Genomic DNA, 20650 nt, shown 5'->3' with positions numbered 1-20650 from the left:
CCGCAAAAAATCTCAACGCAGCTCATACTTTTAAACGGCATCCTTTTCAATGGAAAATACGCCTTAAACCTAAAACAATTTACTGATTACACAGATCTTTCCAACATGAGCTTCAACTTACAGTGCAGACGGCAATTCCAATGGATTCTACTTGTCCCTCAAATTTCTTCTAATAGATGTCATGTCCTGTACATTTTCTTCATCATCAAAAAATAATTCCACTGAACTTATCATTTTAAAATAGTTTTTTTTTATTTTGGCCAATTGTTCCATTTGAATTAATATAGAGTTCACAAGTTTGAAAAAACACTGATCAATAACACATTTATCGACAACTCAGTTGGGTTGACACATGGTATAAGTAAAGAGGTAGATTTAAATGAAAAAAATCTATAGAACCCTTGCTTTTCCTGAATTCATAAAACTTCAAAATTAGCAAACAAAAATGCAACAAGTGGGTTTGTTTACAATACCAATTTCGAGCATTTTATAAAAAGGCGAAAAATGAATGAAGGGCCAAGGTTTCTCCACATAATCGAGTTGTGGATATGATAAAATGTTTGTTTCAATGATAAGCTGACGAATTTCTTTCATACAAATGTCCTAAAAACAATTTTGAAAATCATTGAATTCGATTGTTTTTAAAATTGTTGGCATATTATTCAAACAGCACACACACATACAAAGATTGTGTACACCAAGACCTCGCTTTGCGTCGTTTCACTTTGCGTTGTTTTCGAAGTTGCGTCGTTGCTTAGTTAGTACCTATTTTCACTATGCGTCGTTCGATTTCCGATGTTGCGTTGTTTTAAGTCTGAGTGTCTAATTTTTATAACCTCCACCATAGTATGAAGGGAATATTAAGTTTGTTTTCCGTTTGAAACGCATTTGCGACACTATAAGCTGATTTAACCATGTCCGCCTTTCATCCCGTCCCTTTGTTGTAATCACGCTATCTTCCGAATGATTTGACATAGAGGCCTGACATTTTGTAACATGTGTATTGGGTCTGTGCTTAGATCACGTTCGAAGATGGGCTGCATCGGTACACGTTTCAGTATAGTCCTCATGTAACGGTACAGCCTGATATCAGGTATTTTGACCTTTTTAACTACATTTTCAGACCGAATTGGTATTAAGTGTTCCCAGTGATATAGAAACTTCTCCACCTAAAATGAAGATCATAGGTAAACGTGTTGTTATAGCCCTCATGTAACGGTACCGCCAGATTTCACCTACATTTTCTGGCCGAATTAGACCAAAATAGCTGAAATCTGGCATTTAGAGTCCCTATTTGTTCAAGTAATTTACCCAACTAAAATTGTATGCATACGAAAAAATAGTATTTTTTTACTCTGGAACCAATATCCGAACTTTACATGGCTTTCCACAGGAAATCTAAATTCGCTTTGCGTCGTTTCACTTTGAGTCGTGTTTTTTTGGAACGTATCTACGACGCAAAGCGATGTCTTAGTGTATATTGTTTTGACGTTTTAGGAACAGTCGAAAGAAAAAAATTAAATTGACAAGAAGCTTTAGCTAACCTTTCTTATTAAACCATGGGTTGACATCAATAATACAACATTTCATCTCAGTTGTGCTGACAATTGTAACGCAACTCAAGTTTAGTGGCAATGCATAATCGACCCCTTATTAGTCTTTACTTGTGAGGGTGCCCGATACTTCTTTAAACACAAAAAATAAATCTTTTCCGCCAAACTCCTTGTTTGTCAAATCAGCTGTTGGCAAATTGTTGTTTTGCAAATTTTTAGATTCGAGAGATTAAAAGGCTTACCTTTCCTTTATCCTTTCCGGATATTTAGAAAAAAAAAAAAAAAAATAAATAAAATTAAAAAAAAATCCGATAGGGGTGGGTAGCTAGAGGAAAGAAGTTCCGAATCGTTGGAAGAATTAAAAACAAAAACATTAGAACAATGCTAAAATCTGTTAAAGAAAAAGTCTCCATGTACATTTGTGTATTATTTACATTTATAACTTTATTTAAAGTAAAAAATCGTTTTTGTTTCCTTTCGGTTTTTCTTAAACAAATTACTACTATCTTTTAATGAGAGCCGGTCAATTTGGGAGAATTAGTTTTAAAACGCAATATCCAAAAATAATATGTTGTTTTGTATATCCTATGTATATACGACGTATGTATAAGTGTATGTTAAATGTATCAAAAAACAGTCGGTTGTCGTAAAACGCTTCACACAATATTAAGAAATCACACAGAAACGGAATAGTTATTCTCTGAATAAATTTGATACGAATTTTCTGAAATGGAAATTTATAAAAAAAAGAAGTAGAATGGAAACATTAGACGACAAGTAATAATAAATCATGCTAAAACACATAGATCTCTCTTATATATATGCATTTGAGAAAAGATAACACCAACCAAAACACACAAAATATTAGTTTAGGCATGTTAAATATTCCAATGAAAGAAATAATGTTATAGGGATGTCTTCTATAGTTTTACCAAATCGAAACAGGAAATTCTTATAGTACGTTTACATTTACGAAATCCATTCGATTTCAACTGTTAATTCCATTGCTTAAACGTCAAATGAAATCCAATGGATTTCAGATGAGGTTTCATTTGACTTATACGCAAAGAAACTGACAGCTGAAATCGAGTGGAGATCGTGTATGTAAACGTACTATTAACATGATTGGTAAGTAGATTTATATACCCCAGTAGAATCCCAATAATCCTGTAAGTGTACTGGGATTAGTAATTTGAGGTCTTAGATGTATCGAAATTAAAATAATAGCAATTTGTAGTCAATTACTGTAATATTTACAATTTTGGTATAGATTTATTGGGATTCCACTGTACCTAATATTAAAATTGTTAAATGTATATATATTTAATTGTTCAAAATCGTGTTACAGGCCTTGATATTGAAAACAAAAATAAATAACCGCCAATTTGCTTTAAATATTTTAAATAAGTGAGAGCTATGCTTTATTTTTGTTTTATTTGTGAGTGTGTATGTACGTAGGTATATATGTGTATAGGTAATTTGTTTTTGTTTTACGAAAAATCATCATTATATGACGAACCAGTGTTATAGTTGGACATTTTCGGCAAATTAACCACATCACGCCGGAAGGATGATAAGTTGTGTATAAATCTGAAATAGAAATACATAAAACGATTTAAAAAACAAAAATCTCATTTTGTGGTTGTTTCTCATTTAACATACTTTTCTTTATTTTTACTGGAAACATTGCGTTCAATTCCATTCATTAAATCCTCAAAACATTGAGCCATAATTTGTTGTTTTTCTATTGGTTGTGCGCGCAAAATATTCTCTTTGAGAGTCCTAAAAGAAAGATAGGGGAATAAATGGAAATAATCAGTATTTGTTTACAGGAGTTACATGTGGAGCTTTGAAACTCACCGGAAATAGTCTTCATACAATAGTATCAGAACTAGCAACGGTCTCGACATAGACCATTGATTTTTACAATCCTCAGCCATGACATTATTCATTAGAGTTGACATCATATTTTGTAAGATCTCAGAATTCATCTTAACAACCTGTAGGTGAAAAACAAAGATTAAATTGAGGAAATATTTTAAATAATTGTGTGTTCCAAAATCATTCATATTAATATACAGTGTCCCACAAATGTCTTTGTACACCAAGTATATTTAAATATATTCATAAAAATCCTAAAGAATAAAACAATTCTACAGATTTGTGTGTAAATTTTTTATTCCACAAAATGTTCAATGGAGCAAGGTAAATTTATATAAGGTAGAGATGACAATCAGCTGCTGTATTTTTATTTCTTTTGTAAATTTGGAATTGGATTCTGGTTTTATGAAAATTCGAAATGAAAAATATTTGGTTTGCCCCAGAACTGCAAGAATGTACTAATTTTCACTATTTTTTCCGATAACATTAAAGAAAAAATGTTAATGTAAATAGTAGCTTCTTGCAAGTTCTGGAACAGAGCAATTTTCATTGTAATATTTTTCATTTGACATTTATTTCCTTTAGAAAAGTTTTCATTTCACATTTTCATAGAAACAGAATTGAGCCCTTGGTTTCCAAAATTTGCAATCATAAAATACTCATTTTCATCGTAAACGTGTAATAACAATGACCTACGATAGTTCTGAATGCTTTTTATTTACATTTTGATTCAAATTCGTTCTATTTCAGAGGGTTTTCAAAATGTATTTATGTTTTTTTCCAGAGAATTTTTTTAGAACAACCCCACTATTCAGTATTTTCTTTGACATTAAATTTTCTATAACAACAATGTTGTTTTTGTAGAGTGGTTAGTTGTAGCAATTCATGCATTTACCTTATATAAATTTGCCTTGCAATGGAGTTAAAGTTTGGACTTTGAAGTGGTTGTTGACATCCGAAACGTCAGTTTCGTTGTAAATATCTGTAAATGTCATAATCATCCTATTCACTATCGAAGTGATACAGAATCAATGTGAAATATTGCACTCCAAAACGTCATTGTTGCGCTTTTGGAACGCAGAATACTCACAAAATAAGCATCAGGTAGAAAACTGATGTATTAAGTAGACTTTGCAATAGTGTGCATATTAATTTACGAGCAATAGCTGAAACAATGCAGTTTTATGACGTTTAGGAAGTCAGCCAGTATTTTTAGAAGATGAGGTATTATAGGCTTAATACATTCTGGCATTATGAGCCATACGTTGAAAATTAAGGTCAGACTTCATAAATGCAACATTTGCATCGCAAGTGTTGACAATCTAATGTGAAGACAAAGTCAATGTGTGTGGCAACACTGACATTGTCAAAAAAGAGACATGCATTTATGAACCCAAACATTAACTTTGTTCCAGGACTAAAAAGTTTTTACAATCTTTACGACTTTTACACATTTTACAACAAAATTGTAGTATCTCGAAAATTGGTTAGAAATGTTGCCGAATACTTAACAAAATACAAAGCAATCCAGTGTTCTAATGTTAATAATAATATAATTGTTCCACAAACATCCCAGGAACAAGGGTGACTTCCCTCATATCAATGAGTGCACCCTTCATATTAGCTAAATGATATGGGACCTACCGTTTATGGCGTATCTTACCACACAACTTGTTATGTTTTGGGTGTGGGAAGGGGATGAGCACGTGTTGAGAGTTATTTTGAGACTGTTTTATTTATGCATTGCTTATGACTATCATAGGTGTGCTTACAAGTATGTGAGATCACTTATACTAATAACACAGTTGTAATTTATTGTATGTAATATGTAAAATGAATTAATACCCTAGACAGACGGCAGCGTTAATTTGCATTAATAACTGTATTTAATTTTGGCCTGACAGACGACAGTTTCTGCATTTACGAAACAGCTGATTGCTGTTTTGTTGTTGTTTGTAATGTATTTTTTGTTTTCCTTGTATCTCAGAGCATGAATATGATCTCTCCTCCATATGAATATGGGGTCTCTTCTACGGCATTGCCATATTGAAATACCTAAATGCCTTTTAAATGCAGCTCGATTTTGTGCATTAAGAATGTGTATAATGCACGAATTAATTTGAATTAAGGCAGTTAATGCAAATTAACGCTGCCGTCTGTCTAGGGTATAAGTCAAATATATAACACAACTTATAGAGAAGTTTTACATGGCTGAAATACTAAGGAAATGTTAACATTACAAGGGGTATTTCGCCTACAGATATATACCCTCAACCAATGTGAAGCGAAACTTTCACCTCCGGACAGATTGAATGTATTTAAGGTCTCTTCAGAATTTTGTGGCCCTTTTTGGACATTTGAACTTGTCGACAAATATGTGGATTAGGAATTAACTGCACTAATACACAAATGTTGAACTTTTGTAGGGCAGGTACCCTTAAATATTAGGAGATCCAAAGTTTGGACAAAATTGGTTGCCCATTCAAGTGATATCGTCCTAGCATTTTAGTGACATTTTTTAAACATTGGGGAGAAGTACCGGCAGTTGTGGACCGTTATTGCCCATGAAACTAACAGCCTGTTCATGTATGTCGATAAGAAAATGAATGCGCAAGAAAAACTACCAAACTTGAGTGTGTTTTTCAAATTTGTTTTTTGTTTTGAAGTAAAAGCAAAGGCAATAATATTTCAAAAACTAAAGTTTGGGTGTGTTTCATGCGCACACATTTTCGTTTCGAAATACATAAACTGGGGGTTAGTTTGGATATAATATGACGAAGACCAAATGTTGAACAGTTCAAGAGTTATCGTACTCTCCGACCGCCACATATGGTGACATAGGGGTTTTTACACGTTTCGGGCTGTTTTCCCAAGAAATATGGACTTGCCCCTGAAAAAACTATTACCGTCGTAATGGAGGTAGCGAATGCAAATCGATTCAACAAAAATCAAGGTGATTCGAGAACAGGTCTTAAAGTGAACTTATCCAAAATTTTGTGTGGGAGGTACCAAAAGGAGTAGACAAATATAGTCCATATTCGAACCTGATCTATATCTGGTAGATATGTAAGGATGTGCAAAGTATAGATTACATCGGTCACTCCCTTCAAGAGTTATCGTGCGCAACAATTTTCGGAACATTTTTGAAGTTTTGTGGGGGAGGTACCTGAAGGAGTGGACCGATATAGCCCATCTTCTACTTTAAACTATGTTTTGATAAAATATTACGAAGGCCAAATTTGGGACCGAATCGACAGATTCGTTCGAGAGTTATCTAGCGCTCCTACCACTACACAAGGTGTCATAGGGGCTTTTTGCACCTGTCATTTTTTTCAGGAACTATGGACTTGCCCCTGATGAAACTTGAACCGTCGTATGGGGGGAAGTGAATACGTTGTTGCAACAAAAATCAATGCGATTCGAGAGCAGGTCCTAAACTGAACTTATACGAAATTTTGTGTGGGAGGTACCCGAAGGAGTGGACCGATTGAGTCCATATTGGAACCTCATTTAAGTCTTGTAGAAATTGCACGATGTGCAATGTATGGACCAAATCGGTTACTTCCTTCAACAGTTATCGTGCGCACAAATTTTCCGAACTTTTGTGGGGGAGGTACAGGAAGGAGTGGACCGATCTAACCCATCTTCGAACTTAAACTTAGTTTGGCCAAAATATTACGAAGGCTAAATTTTGGACCGAATCGGTTGATCCGTTCGAGAGTTATCGTGCGCTCCAGCCAGCCAGACAGACGACTCCATCTTGTCTGAAACACATTTCGTCCAAACATACTTGGTGTCTAAAACCACTATTTCGATGAGGCACATTTTGGTCGTATGAAAGTGTATATACCCTCGTTAGCATAAATGCTGCTCATTGTATAAGGAAAAGTGTGGGGGATAAGAGACATCCTTGCTTTACACCCTTACTGGTTACGAAGGGTGGGCTTTCTTTGCCGTTGAAACGGACGGAAGTTTTGGCGTCTCTATAGAGTTCCCTGATTAGGGATACCATTTTAGGAGGGAGGCCTTTATTTATAAGGGCGTTCCACATAGCATCTCGGTAAACGGTATCAAAATCTCGCTCGAAATCCACGAATAAAAGATACAGAGGTGAGTTTAACTCAGCAGACTGTTTAATAATTATACGTAAGGAGTTGATGTGATCTGCACACGATCGACCAGGGCGAAAAAAACACTGGGTCAAATCACCTTTTTTTGTGATTGTAACAATTGTACCATTTTTCCATTCGTTGGGAAAGACATTTGTCTTCCACACGTCTCTTATAATTGGGGTGATAGTTTGCGCAATGGGTTCCGCTCCATACTTGAGTAGTTCCGAGGGTATGTTATCCGGACCAGCTGCCTTGCCATTTTTGAGTGTCTTTAGAGCTCTTAATACTTCTTCATACGTAGGTGGATCTGTATTTACATCTCTCCTCGGGTTGCGGCGTAATGTAGAAGTAGAAGTATATGGCTGTGTCTCATTTTCTGAAGGGTTTTCAGTGTTGAAAAACCGACGCCAGCGATCTATTTGCTCATCAGGGCAGCTTAATTCCTGTCCGTTTCCAAACTTGTTTGTTGAAATAGGCCTAATATTGTTGCCACTAATTATCTTAATTGTTTCGTATACACCACGAATATTGCCAATATTAGTAGCTTGTTCTGCTTGTTCAGCTAGCTTATTGTAATATAAACGTTTGTCTCTACGAGCTAAACGCTTAACAGTATTTGCGGCGGTACGGTAATTAGCTTTGCAGTTCCAATGACGGTGGTCGCTGCGTTTCTGCTATAGCGTTTCTGCTATATTTTCCCATGTGTTCGAATTGTTTCCTTGGAGCCTTTCAGTAAGTATTAGCTTATATCTGTGTTCGACTTCTGGGTTTTGCAGTTGCAGAAGATTTAATTTATTGCGCTTTTGATGTTGACGATTTACAACGTCCGGGCGTAAACGTAGCGATCCCAGGAAAAGTTTGCTGATGAGAATATGGTCAATCTGATTTCTTGTGTGACCATCTGGGGATTCCCATGTGTATTTATGAATATTTTTATGTGCAAACTTTGTGCCCCCAATAAATAAACGGTGTCTAGCACAGAAGTCAAGCAGTCTATCGCCGTTGTCGTTTCTTATGTCCGCAAGGCCTTGTGTGCCCATGACAGTGCTTAAATTGCTGCTATTGCAACATGATTATGCGCTCGGATATGGTCTTATAACCTAGGAGGGCTTTGTTCGCCTTTGGTGATAATATTATCCCGACCCCATTTTTTCTGCTAATAGCATTTCCAGAGAAAATGAAATTGTATCCGTTTTTGAGTGGTAATGTTCCGGAATTCGGCCAGCGGACTTCACTTAGTCCAAGGACATCTAATCGGTAGTTTGGCATTTCGCTCTGGACTTGGTAGAGTCTCGATGTTTCAAAGATAGTGTTTACATTCCATGTTCCAATCATAAATCGGGGTTTAAATCCATAGGTCGTCATCGAGGGATTATCACTTCTTATATTGCTTGTTGATGTTTCTGTAATCAGGTGTTTTAAAGATGGGTGGCTGATTGGGCCATCTCATCCGCACCTAGTGCTGGGCTGCCAGCCATCCTCTAGGCAAGGGTATGTTGATAGTAAATCTTCTGAAGATCTTTGGGCGCCACCGTCCCTATTGCTTGATCCCATCACAATCAAACAAGGAGTCGAGAGAAGTGCTATAGTTAAAAAATGCTGCATTTGGGGTTATACCGCCCATGATCGGTCGCCAGAGCCTCGTTTGCGTGAACAGAGGACACCAAGTCTCAAGTGGACAGTGGGTGAGGTTGACGTTTGGAGAGGATTGGCTATGTGAACAGATATATTATTCGTCTTCGCTTCTCTCTCCCGTACTTATTAGCCACTCGCAATGTTTCTTCCTTCTGTGTTTACTTTTCATTTCTCCGTCTTTCGTAGCATGCCTCTAGTTTGTCAATCATCGTTTGAAGAGTATTGGAATTATCAACCATTATCACATTATCGTCCGCTTACATAAGTATGTGAACATTTGTTTGTTCAATATTAAGGCCTCAACCCAGGTTTCACGAAGGTCATTTAGATAAAGGGCAAATAAAATGGGCGATAGTACACATCCTTGTTTTACTCCTGTACTGGTGTAAAAATATTCAAACCATACTGTTGACTTTGTGTCCTTATATATCTCATCAACAAATGATACAATTTTTTATGACAGACCAATCTCATTGAGCTTGTATATTAGGTCCATTGGTACACGGTCAAAAGCAGACTTAAAGTCAACAAAAAAAGCATAGACCACTTTATTTTCGTTGAACTTTAGGTTAACTATTGCGTTAATGTTGAATATGTTGTCGACGGAGGAATAGCTCTTTCGGTAAGCTGCATGGTTCTACTTATTCTTCCAGCCACCACAGTTCATGAAAGTGATTCCTCTATAGTTATTAACGCCATTATTATATAATTTCGTAAGTAATGAATATATTATTCCGCAACGAAAAGTTGTATAATCATTAAACTCATTCAAAATATAATTGTTCTAAGTCTGTCACATGGATAAAAAAAACTCGTATGGAATTCGGTCACCGCCTGGTGCACTATTGTTCTTCAGAGTTCTTAGTTGCACTTTTAGTTCTTCGATTGTAAATTCTCTTTGTAGAAGTTTATCCATTGTATTGGGTCGTACATGCAGAATAGGATCACAGTTGACTGTTGGATTCAAGAGACTTTTGAAATATGTCTTCAAAACATCCACAGATATAAAACAGTCGGTATTTAGGTCCACTTGTCTGATTTCCTTATCATATAGTTTCCTTTGATCGACGTATGTTTTTCTATCGTTTGGTTCCAAGATTTCCTGAAGTTATTTAGAAAGTGCAACGATTTCATTCCCTTTTTTTAAACATTCTGTATTTTATGCATTTTTTGGACAAGGTAATTCTTTGAGAATCGGATTTAAAAATAGCAATTGAACTTTCAGAGAGTTTTGGTGAACAGTCGTTGATCAGTTTTACTCGTCTTACTCTATTTTCTTTTTTTTTTGTCATTTTTAAACTTGTTTAGCTTATTTTTAAGAGTCAACATCACCTTCTTCCTCTGTAAACGAATGCAACTCAAATTCTGTTCAATAAATATTGAAGTTCCCGTCAGTAGCTTTGTGTTTCTAAGGATTTCTGGCACGGTGTCGCTTATTTTAGTTCAACTAGAATCGTAAGTTTGTAACTGGTCTCATGAATTTTTCTAATGTTCTCTATTTCCGAGTCAATTAATTTTCATTTTTAGATCGAAATGATTAATCCGCTTCTTCGTATTTATTACAATCGTTTACTAACCTCTTCCGCTCTCATTATCGGACTCTGCCTAAATTGCGGGAAAACATAAAAAAATCTGTGGCTGGTTGGTTCCGCATTACTCGGTTGGTTGTTAAACGCATCCGGCAGGTTGGCCAAACAATGAAAAAAATTAAAGACAGGCTCCTTAATAACTGGAATGATGAATTTACTTCTTTCAAGTTATGGACAATGTTTTGGAAAAGCCTTGGTTCAAAAATAGTGAACTGAGCTCTGCTGCGACGAAGCTGATTAATGGGTAATTGGTCAAACCTATGACAAGGTCTTCCTGCACGGGATTGGAGCTTGCGAGACTGATTTGTGCGAGTTATGTGATGTCCAAGAAAGTGCGCAGCCCAAATTTGCCCCAAATTTTCTGCTACACGTACACAATTTCAACTGCTATTTTCCCAATACCATGAACTTATTTCTCTCCTACGCTCTAAAACACACACACTTCGATAAACTTCGTACAGACTTCATCATTTCTTCTAATATTCACCTGTTTTCTCATACAACTTACACTGTGATATTTTTAATAAGATGTTTTGCTATAAGAATATTATCGGATTCCCCATTTTGTTTTTTCTCGGCAGATCTGGAGCCGTCAACTTTAGATTGCTGGTCATTGCGGGCGGTGCCCTATCGAATTAATGGATCCTTAATATTGTTTGCTGCTTTTGTGTGCATCTTGCTGCTGAAAAATATCTAGCCCACACTTCGTTAACACACTCTACTAAATCTCAACCAGGGGTTCGTGAATTTTTTGTTACGTTAAACTTTTTATGTTAAAATTAACAGTGCTTGCCGTATCTTTTTGGCTGTTTATTTTAAGCAGTTTTCGAATATAACCTACTGACGAATTGGAAACTTTTGGATGGTCAACCTGGCGTTTTGCATCCTAAGGATCGCCATATATTTCCCCGATTGCTAGGGATTCGCTTAGAGTTAAAAAAATCTAATTCATATTATGTTTATATCTTTGAGAAATTCCTTTCCCAGCGTCGTATTATATTCATACTCTTAAATCGAGAAATTTGTTTGCATGCCTGGAAACTTAAGCGTTCTTCGAAATTATGATCCCAACTCCGCATTCAGCAGCATTTTCACTGTATAGAACTCCATCTTGCTTATTTATGCCCAAGACGCCAATCCTATACGATGACGTTTGCTTTTTGAGTTGTGCAATCGTAGATGCATCCTATATTTCATGTGTCAAAGATCATAAGATCTTCTTGTGATAGGGTTGGTAAGTATTGTTGCCTAGAAGCAACACCTCATTGTATTTGCGCAGTGGTTGGTGTATTGGCTTATTAGTGTTGCCATTTACCTCTGGGTGGCGCAATTTCATATTTAGATTGTTCTCTAGCGTTCATTTTAATACAAGGCTGTTCAAAGTGCGCACTTGGGCTGTCGGTGTGTGTCAATTTGCTCACACACACAATTTAAAAAGAGAGCTTTTATTTTTGTTTTGAATATTTTCAAAATTACCAATCAGTCTCTATTGAACATTCAATGAGGAAGGTTCTGTTTTCGATTTTGTCTATGAATTTATATGCGTACACTGAAAAAATGAATGAAGATACTGAATACGATTTTTTATTTGCCGAAAATCATTACAACATATTAGAGTGTTTGGTTTGTCAGCGCACTTTGGCGCAACAAATTATAACATCAACAGTCATATTTGGTCAAAATAAAATAATTATTCTACTTTAAATTTTTAAACATAAAATAAAAAAAAAAAACTTGTACAATATTTCTCACAGTCCACAGAGGCAAAATGAAAACAAAATGAAATTTGTGTATTTCAAAACCAACACAATAACCAAATGTATTTGTATGTGTGTGAGCAGGCCTATTTTAATACCAAGGTTGTTTTTAGAATGCCCGAGAGCGTCGTTCGGATGGATATCATCTCAGGAAGGAAGTAAGCCTCTTTTTATACACCAATTTAAAGGAATTTTATCGAATTATTTAAGTAGTAGGTTCGTGATACAATAGAACACAATATCTTTCATAATTTTACATAAAAACCCCACAGCCAACCTACGATTTGGAATGGTTAAACTAAACTTTGGTATATTAAAACTTACCTCTAAAAATCTGGCATTCTCAGGTGTTAAACTGCGTAACTTCTTGTTAGGGAATGTAGACACTAAAAATATAAATAGGATATGTAATAAATAAATAAAATAAACAGTACAAATATTTACTTGTGCAGAGTTTCCCATTTTCAATAACTAGGAAGAAATCAAAATATACTTACTTTTCAATTGTAATTGTTTGAATATATAGGATATAATGCTATCCAAAATGGAACAACAGGTTATATAAATAGTTGAATCTGTAACGATAAAAAAATATTTATTATTTACAGATCCCTCTCTCGATTGATGGATTTTGATTTGTGACATACCCAAGGCGGTAAAACCTTTAGATAAACTCTCTAGAATGTAAACAAATGCACCAGGTTCTAAACCTGCCAGAAAACTAATATGTTCTTGAGATAAGCAGTTCAACAAATTGAAATAAGATGATGCCAATTTGGGATATTCCTGCAAAGTTATATTAAATTTGTGTAAATTATTTTATTTTTTGCATTCCATATTTCAATGTCATTTTAGCTAAACTTACCAACAAATCATTTTGTTGTATAGACATGATCATTTTTGCTGCTATATTTAAAACATTATCCAGTGTGTCATCACCGTACAATTTGAATACGCCAAAGTTGACATAGTTGCCACCCAAAGCATTTTTAAGTATTGTAAAGCACACCGAAATGCCTTTCAAACGCATTGGATATTGTTGATCTCGAGGTACATCTAAATGCAATATACGATTACCGTATATACAGATGAGTTTTGAAGCCTCACGAAATAGTAAAATGCCCATGGGACTTGAGACATTGCCTTGCAAACGTTGTGTACGACAATGTACCAATTCGGCAAAGAGTTTGAGGACAGGTGTTGTAACTGCAGGATCATGGGCCCAAAGCTCAACGGCACGTATCAACATTGGCAAGTAATCTGAGTAGTAGCTGTAACAATAAAATATTTTTTTTTTTAAGATTTTAATAAAAGCGATAGAAAATTGTACTTACAGCCACTCAAATAGCATTGTATAAGGAACTCGTGAGGTTAATGGTTGGGCTAATCCTCGCAGATCACGTGCCAAACCTATTAAAGCCTTTTTAGCTTCTTCATTGGGAAAACCATTGGCATCCATTAAAACTGGTCCAAGGGATTCAAATTGATCTGTTGGAGGGAAAGAATATTTTTTCTTGAGCAACGAGGGCTCTTATTTTCGTAGACAAAACGCCTTACTTGTTAAGGGATTTAAAAAACTATAAAAACGTTCTTCATCTTCGCCCAAGTCAAACATTAAAAGACGTCCCAGTGATGTGTAGAACATGGTGCGACAACGCATTTCAGTTAGTGATGAATTTGTACCCAAAAATGGAAAATGCTCACTCTGAAAAGAAAAATTATAAATATTAAATATTAAGAAACGATGATTTTAGTTCTAGGGAAAATTTGTGGTATCGACTGCATCTTTGTTAAGAAGTGAAACAAAATAGCTATCCAAGAGGTAAGTAATAATAGGCAAATAGGTGTTATGTACACATTAAGTACTACTACAGACCAGACTCAAACAAGTAGACAGACTTATATATGAAAAAGAAAAACCTTCTTCTCTGCTTCTTGCACGATTCTTCCGCAAAAAGTTGTAAGGTGATGGTGACTTAGTTTCAAAGATCGTGGCAACCACCAAAGTAGCCAGGCGTAGGTCCAGACTCCCTTGGAAAAAGTCATTTTTAGACATTTTTTGTATATTTTTGTGAAATTTTGTGCGTTAGGGTTGCGTTTGTCTTGTATTGGAGCTACGCTGTGGTCTTTAGACCTCTATCGGAGTACCAGAACAGCCTCGAAAATGCTGTTCTTGCAAACGGAACCGATGAAGTGTTCGGCGTTCTTGAATATTCCGGCAAAGACCAAGATTACGAAGAAAAAGTTCGTATGATTTTTTTAATTAATTGATTGCTACGTTGACTATGCTGAGGCCCGTTTATTTAAAGATAACTTGGCTTTGGCTTTTAGGACTCCCCCGATATTGAAATTATGTAAACTCTGTGGGCTTGTTTTTGTTCGATGCTCTACAAATTGCCCCCCTTATTACCAGAGACACTCGTCATTTCAATTGAACATTTCAAATTATTTTGTTAGTTTGTCTTGTGCTAGACTATGAAAATTTTCTTGAAAAAGTTTTGAGGTTATGTGAAAAAAGGGAGAAACGGGAGCTCCTTCTCCTCCGATCTCTCCTAAAAGCTAAAAATGTTTATTTGTTATTTTCAGTGTCTGGCACAAGAGTAACCCCATAGTGGAAATATTGCATTCTACTTACCGTATGATGTGTCAGCATAAACTGAACTTCTTCCAATTTAGCCAGCTTCCTAACAGAATTGAAATGCACCGATAAATCTGATAACAACATTAGGGTTTTTGTTATAATCTGTTCGGAATGTCCCCAAAACTTTAAGTTTGTAATACTGCAAATATAAAGAAAGCAAATCGAGATTTCTATTCGATTCAAAAAGTGAAAGTGTTGCCTTACATTTTTCGATTGATAAAACTCAGCAACATTTGTTCATCACTTATTCCAAAAACTTCATTCAAACGCTTATAGACATTCGGTTTTTGTGTCTGTTCACTGATATGCATTTTCCGTACTTGTTCGAGAAAACTTATTATGGCCAATTCTAATTTTTCACAGCCGGCCTGGGGTAAACGAGCATCGGTTAATCTCATCAGCTGAAATACTCGTATAACTAGCTCGGCATCCATTGTATCGTGATCCTCATTTGAATTCACCGTAAGATGGCCAACAATGGCCGAACCAATAATATATACCAACCAAGTTAGCTGTAGCTCATGTATGGTAACGTTAATGGGATCAGCATTTGGTGTCTGCAATAGACTTTCATATTCACTGGCTTTTTGATCGAAATGTCTCACTAGCAGTGAGCATGTCTTGTCATATTCACAACGTTCAATTACAGACAACTGTTCGAGTTGTTGCAGAACCATACACAAATCATCCAAAGGATCATCCATGTGATCGTTGACAATGGCAGGAACGGCATTTAAACGTGATTCCACATAGGCTTTGGTAACTTCTGGTGTATAAGTACCCAATAAATGTGGTTCAGGTGATTTAACGTACGGGACTGAAGCAACCATTCTTTGCCAAAGGGTAAGCAAATAATGTACACTGTTGGGAGCAAATTGCCACATCTAAAAAAGGTATAATAAGGAGAAAATTAGCATCTTGTTCACAATTTATTTGGTGTAGAAGTGAGAAGGGAGAAATTTTCTCATATTAAATAATGGACATTTATTGAATGGGGTTAAGATGTGATGGGAACCAATTGCCACTCTTATTTCTCTTTGCCCTTTGCAACAATTGTCTCGTTTTGAAATCTCGAGCTTTAATATTAATATGAGATAAATTCCCCTTAAATCCTTCTAAGATTGTGGTAGGAAATATTCAGCCATTACCTGCAATGATTCAACTGTAAATTTTGCTATTAAAGCCAAAGCTTCGGGATAACAAGGCACAGCAATCAGTTCTCCAAGTTGATAGTTCGATTTTAGGCGAGCCAATAGACGACAAAATTCATGATAGTTATCAGGATCACGTAAACCCTATGTGGAGAGTAACAAAATTAAAAATAATGGGTTGAAAGGTAAAGTTTTAGAGTTAGGTCTACTTACATGCAAATTAACCAAAATATTTTTAACACCTTCAACCAAATGTGTGAGAAATTTGGTACGTTCTGAATTATTGAATAGAGAACGTCTTACAGAGGTCATCTGAAAAGAAGAAAAATGCAAATTATTATAAAAGATTGGGCGTATTTACTTCTGAAGAAATCTAAGTCAAGTAACAACGTTTGAAATAATAAAAAAAGTAAAAAAGTTCGACCGGGACGAACTTTGTATTCCCCCCACCATAGAATATTCGTAACTAAAATGGAATAGCCATTTTCCTTTCCTGTCTCGAATTTTAGGTGCAAACACTTTTCGACCACGGATACCAAAAGAATACCAGAAGATGGGTCTTTTCATAGAAGATCACTTAGGTTTTTTTGAGAATATATGGCTGTATCTTTAATAAGTCGCAGAAATATCTTTCAGAAGTTCAGTCGGTCTTCTTCCTATAGGTTTTTTTTTACATTTTTCTTCTCTCACTCACCTGTACCAAACATGACAGCGAATAACTAGCCAAGCCATTTGGTAAAATTTGATACAAATCAAAAAACAACTTCAAAGTATTTGGATCCAGAAATGCTGGGCGCCATGATGTTGGTATTTGTACACTATTCATATCATCGGAAGATTCGTCGGTCGAACTACCAATAAAATCAAAACTCAAGCAGTTCTTCGTCAAACGCAATACATGAGATATAAGACTGAAATAAAAAACAACAACAATAAGTTTAGATTAGTTACAATTTTAACCAAGCAAAAACTTCAAAACATACTTCACATAAGCCTGTTGCGATTCATCCATAAAATTGATTGTTTTACTATTATCTCGTGCTGTTACCAATAGATTACAGGATAGCAAAAATATATCATACAATTGTTGATCACGAAATGATGTCGCTATTTTGCGACTTGTAGAAAATGTTATGTGGGCATCCACTTCCACAATTGAATTCATTTCCAAAACAAGTTGTGATAAGATTTGTACACCAAAGGTACAGTGGTCAACAGATCCCTGAAAAATTGTCCAAAGATAAATTCAGTTTATTCTAAGCAATTTGCACATCCTTCTCCCAACCCCCTCATTACCTGTAAAAAAGTTTTTACATCTTCCAATAAGGTCTGGAACACCAATTCATTTTTATAGGTATCAAACCAACCATATTTTGTGATTTTTGCCAACAGAGTAACCAATGACTGTACCACAAAATGTTGTAAATTTGGTCTATTGGCCAAATAATTTAATACATAACTCCTGAAAACGCAAAGATTTTTTTATTAGTATCCAATCTGCGTGTTATAAACATTAGTTTGCAAAAATACCTTATATCAATACGTTGCTCCAAATTAAGTCCCTGTATAAGCTTCGTTAGGGTTGTGGCGGCCAACAGCTGAGCATAACTGGAGTCTGCCCTATCCAATAACATTTGACATTTGGGCAATGCATCCTGGCTGCTCACAAACTGTACTAAGGTCTTCTCTGCATTGGAACGTAACACGGAATCTGTGGCTTCGTACAACTGTTTGCACAGAATTTCCAACTGTTGTATTTCCTAAATAAATAGAATAAAAAACTAATTAATATTGCGAAACATAAAAATCTCTATTGTTAGTTTTGCACCATCTCCCCAAATGCATCACATCATAACCTCTAAAACAAAACAGAGAAAAAACCGGTGTTGCATATCTCCTCTTGTTGGGATGATATTTATGTAAATGTAATTTATTTATGTTTACATTTCAGTGTTTTTATGATACTATAAGCGGTGGCGGTGATGCATGAGAACAATATATATCCTACCATTTTTTATTTTTGTTTCTTCTGTTTTTGTCGTTGCAAAAAAAATTTCGCCACAAAGTCGAAGCAAACTCCGCTATAAATACTCTTCTCTCAATAAAATTCTACCCAAGAGCAAAGATTTTTATGTATCCAAATTTAAATTGCTGTAAATGGAATTTGTTTTGAAGGAAATTGATTTAATTTAGTTTTTAATTTAGTTTGATTTAATTTAGTCACAGAGAGTAATATTCTTTGCAAAAAAGAAAAATTAAACAGTAAACAAACAAATATTAAGCAGAGACCTGCGCCGTGGAAATTTGTCGGCGGCGGCCGCTTAAAGTCGACTTTGAGTCGATAATTAATTTATTTTTGCCTGTTTCCTCCAGTCTCCGATTGTTCCGATAGCCCGTCCTCTTCTCGCATTCCCATAATTCCAAAAAAATCGTTGATAGATAATTTCCCTGCGGAATAGATAAATCGCGCAACGGGGAGAGAGACAGGAATAGTTATCTATGGGAATTGGAAATCACGAATTTAATTTTCGTTGCTTCCAGACGTTGTTCCGTTTTGTGCTTCCATTCGTCGAGTGTCTTGAAAATAGGGATGTCAATACTGAGCCTTGCTGAATAGGAAAATAGGGATGTCAATACTCAATTTTTTTTTGAATATTTAATTTAATAAACGTCGACTCAAAGTCGACTTTAAGCCGCTGCCGCCGACAAATTTCCACGGCGCAGATCTCTGCTTAATATTTGTTTGTTTAATTGCAAAGAATATTACTCTCTGTGACTTCCCTCTCTCTCACTCAGCTTCCTTCAGAGTAATTGATAACCACTAGTCATGGCACATTAATCACGGTCGATGACAAAGATTTGACAAAAACTTCTATCTAATGCCTGGTTTAGACTATTTGGACCAACAAACAATTATAAATTGCAAAAAAATATTTACAATCTCTCCTTTCCCCTCCCTCTCTTTATCAGTCATCAATGAGTAGTTGATAACCACAAATAAGGGCACAAAAATTAAGGTAGATGAACGTTTAATCAGCAAACAGCAAAAACAACTGATTATCATACTAGTTGTCAAAATACATTATTGTGAATAAAAATGTAAACATTCAAATCAAAGCAATGCATTAAATGTGTTCCTTCACTCGCCTGAGGTTATCATTTCTTACCATTTTTAAACTGCATTGCCGGGTTAAGCCACTTCGAGAGGATTCATTTGACGTTTGCGCTATGGAATTGACATTTTAAATCCAAACCCACTGGGTTAATCCGTTTATATATAACCGGATTTAACAAACCGACTGGATTTTAAATGTCAATTCCATTGGTTATATTTCAAACAAATCCTCATAAAGAAGGTTAACCCCACAAAAGACTATAATATAAACGCCGTGTAAGAGATCCCTACATAAAAAACAGCCGGTTGATCCCCATTCAGTGTTAGAATTTTTTCCCTAACAACAACAAAAAATGTCTGTTTAATTTTTAAAAATTTGTTATAAAATAAAGAAATACAAGCTAAACACGAGCATTTTTGCGGTAATTCAAGATACAGAAATTCTTAATGGAGTGGAAGGAAATTCTTCAAGAGACGGAAATTCTTAATGAAGTGGAGTTGGAGTCCATGTCGAAAGCTGGGAGATATTCTGAACTTTTCTCGTATCCTTTTGTTCCTTGGTTCTTGTTGTTGTAATTTTGACAGCAACGTCAACATTTTCGTTTTGTTTAGAATGGAAAAATCAAAACAAAACCCAAGAAAAACAAAAAATCCAACAACAAATATTCGCGAAGTTTCATCCTATACTAAAGCTACGTGGTATGAAAACCAATATTGAAAGAAAGATGAAAATTGGTGTTATGCCTGATTTAGGCCATGTTTATATTATAGCCTTTTGCAGGGTTAACCTTCTTACTGAGGATTTATTTGACGTATACGCAAGGGAGTTGACATTTGAAACCCAGTGGGTTTGTTAAATCCGGTTATATATAAACGTACTATTAGACTATGCTGGATTTGGCAAATCCAGTGGATTTAAGTTGTCATTTTCATACAACATATGTCAAATAAAACCAGATAATTGCTAAATCCAGTGTAGTCTAAATTGACTTTTAGGCAATAGGAAAAGAAATCTTATAGTTCATTTAGACTAGCCATAAATCCTCAACTGGATTTAATAAATCCAGTACAAATCTCATTGCATTTAGATATATCTTTGGAGGATTTAAATGACAGTCAGCTGATTTTTGTTAATAGCACAATTGCCAAGGTAGGTAGACGAAGCTCAATCGATCGAATTTGAAACGTCAAAAGAAGTTGTTGTAAATTGAATTCG

General features: G+C 35.3%; 1 protein-coding gene across 2 annotated transcripts; it reads right to left on the bottom strand.

Annotated features, from left to right (window-relative positions):
* Positions 1–1967: 1967 nt before the first annotated feature.
* On the bottom strand, positions 1968–19032 carry Ranbp16 (Ran-binding protein 16). 2 transcript variants are annotated; one of them, XM_073977787.1, is made up of 20 exons: positions 18609–19032; positions 18328–18470; positions 17850–18079; positions 17616–17781; positions 17303–17541; positions 17014–17230; positions 16533–16631; positions 16317–16463; positions 15373–16052; positions 15163–15307; positions 14085–14232; positions 13862–14015; positions 13393–13798; positions 13175–13313; positions 13025–13102; positions 12852–12913; positions 3414–3553; positions 3216–3335; positions 3073–3143; positions 1968–2277 (listed from the first exon to the last, which is right to left on the bottom strand). In XM_073977787.1, the coding sequence occupies exons 2-20, from the start codon at positions 18328–18330 to the stop codon at positions 2228–2230; spliced, it is 3294 nt and encodes a 1097-aa protein (XP_073833888.1). In that variant the 5' UTR covers positions 18331–18470; positions 18609–19032; the 3' UTR covers positions 1968–2227. The 2 variants fall into 2 exon arrangements, with proteins under 2 accessions (XP_073833888.1, XP_073833887.1); XM_073977786.1 differs by having other exon boundaries at positions 18328–18681.
* Positions 19033–20650: the final 1618 nt, after the last annotated feature.

The sequence above is a fragment of the Musca autumnalis genome, unplaced genomic scaffold (genome assembly GCF_047663935.1).
Source record: "Musca autumnalis isolate F117 unplaced genomic scaffold, ASM4766393v1 scaffold_3, whole genome shotgun sequence".
In the NCBI taxonomy this organism is placed as follows: Eukaryota; Metazoa; Arthropoda; class Insecta; order Diptera; family Muscidae; genus Musca; species Musca autumnalis.
The sequence above is the reverse complement of the archived record's forward strand: the minus strand, read 5'-3'. Positions and strand labels throughout refer to the sequence as shown.

Coding starts and splice junctions, on each gene's coding strand:
- Ranbp16 (XM_073977787.1), bottom strand. Junction 17,231..17,302: donor TCGCAACAGGCTTATGTGAA/GTATGTTTTGAA, acceptor TTTTTATTTCAG/TCTTATATCTCATGTATTGC. Junction 14,016..14,084: donor TTTTTTAAATCCCTTAACAA/GTAAGGCGTTTT, acceptor TCCCTCCAACAG/ATCAATTTGAATCCCTTGGA.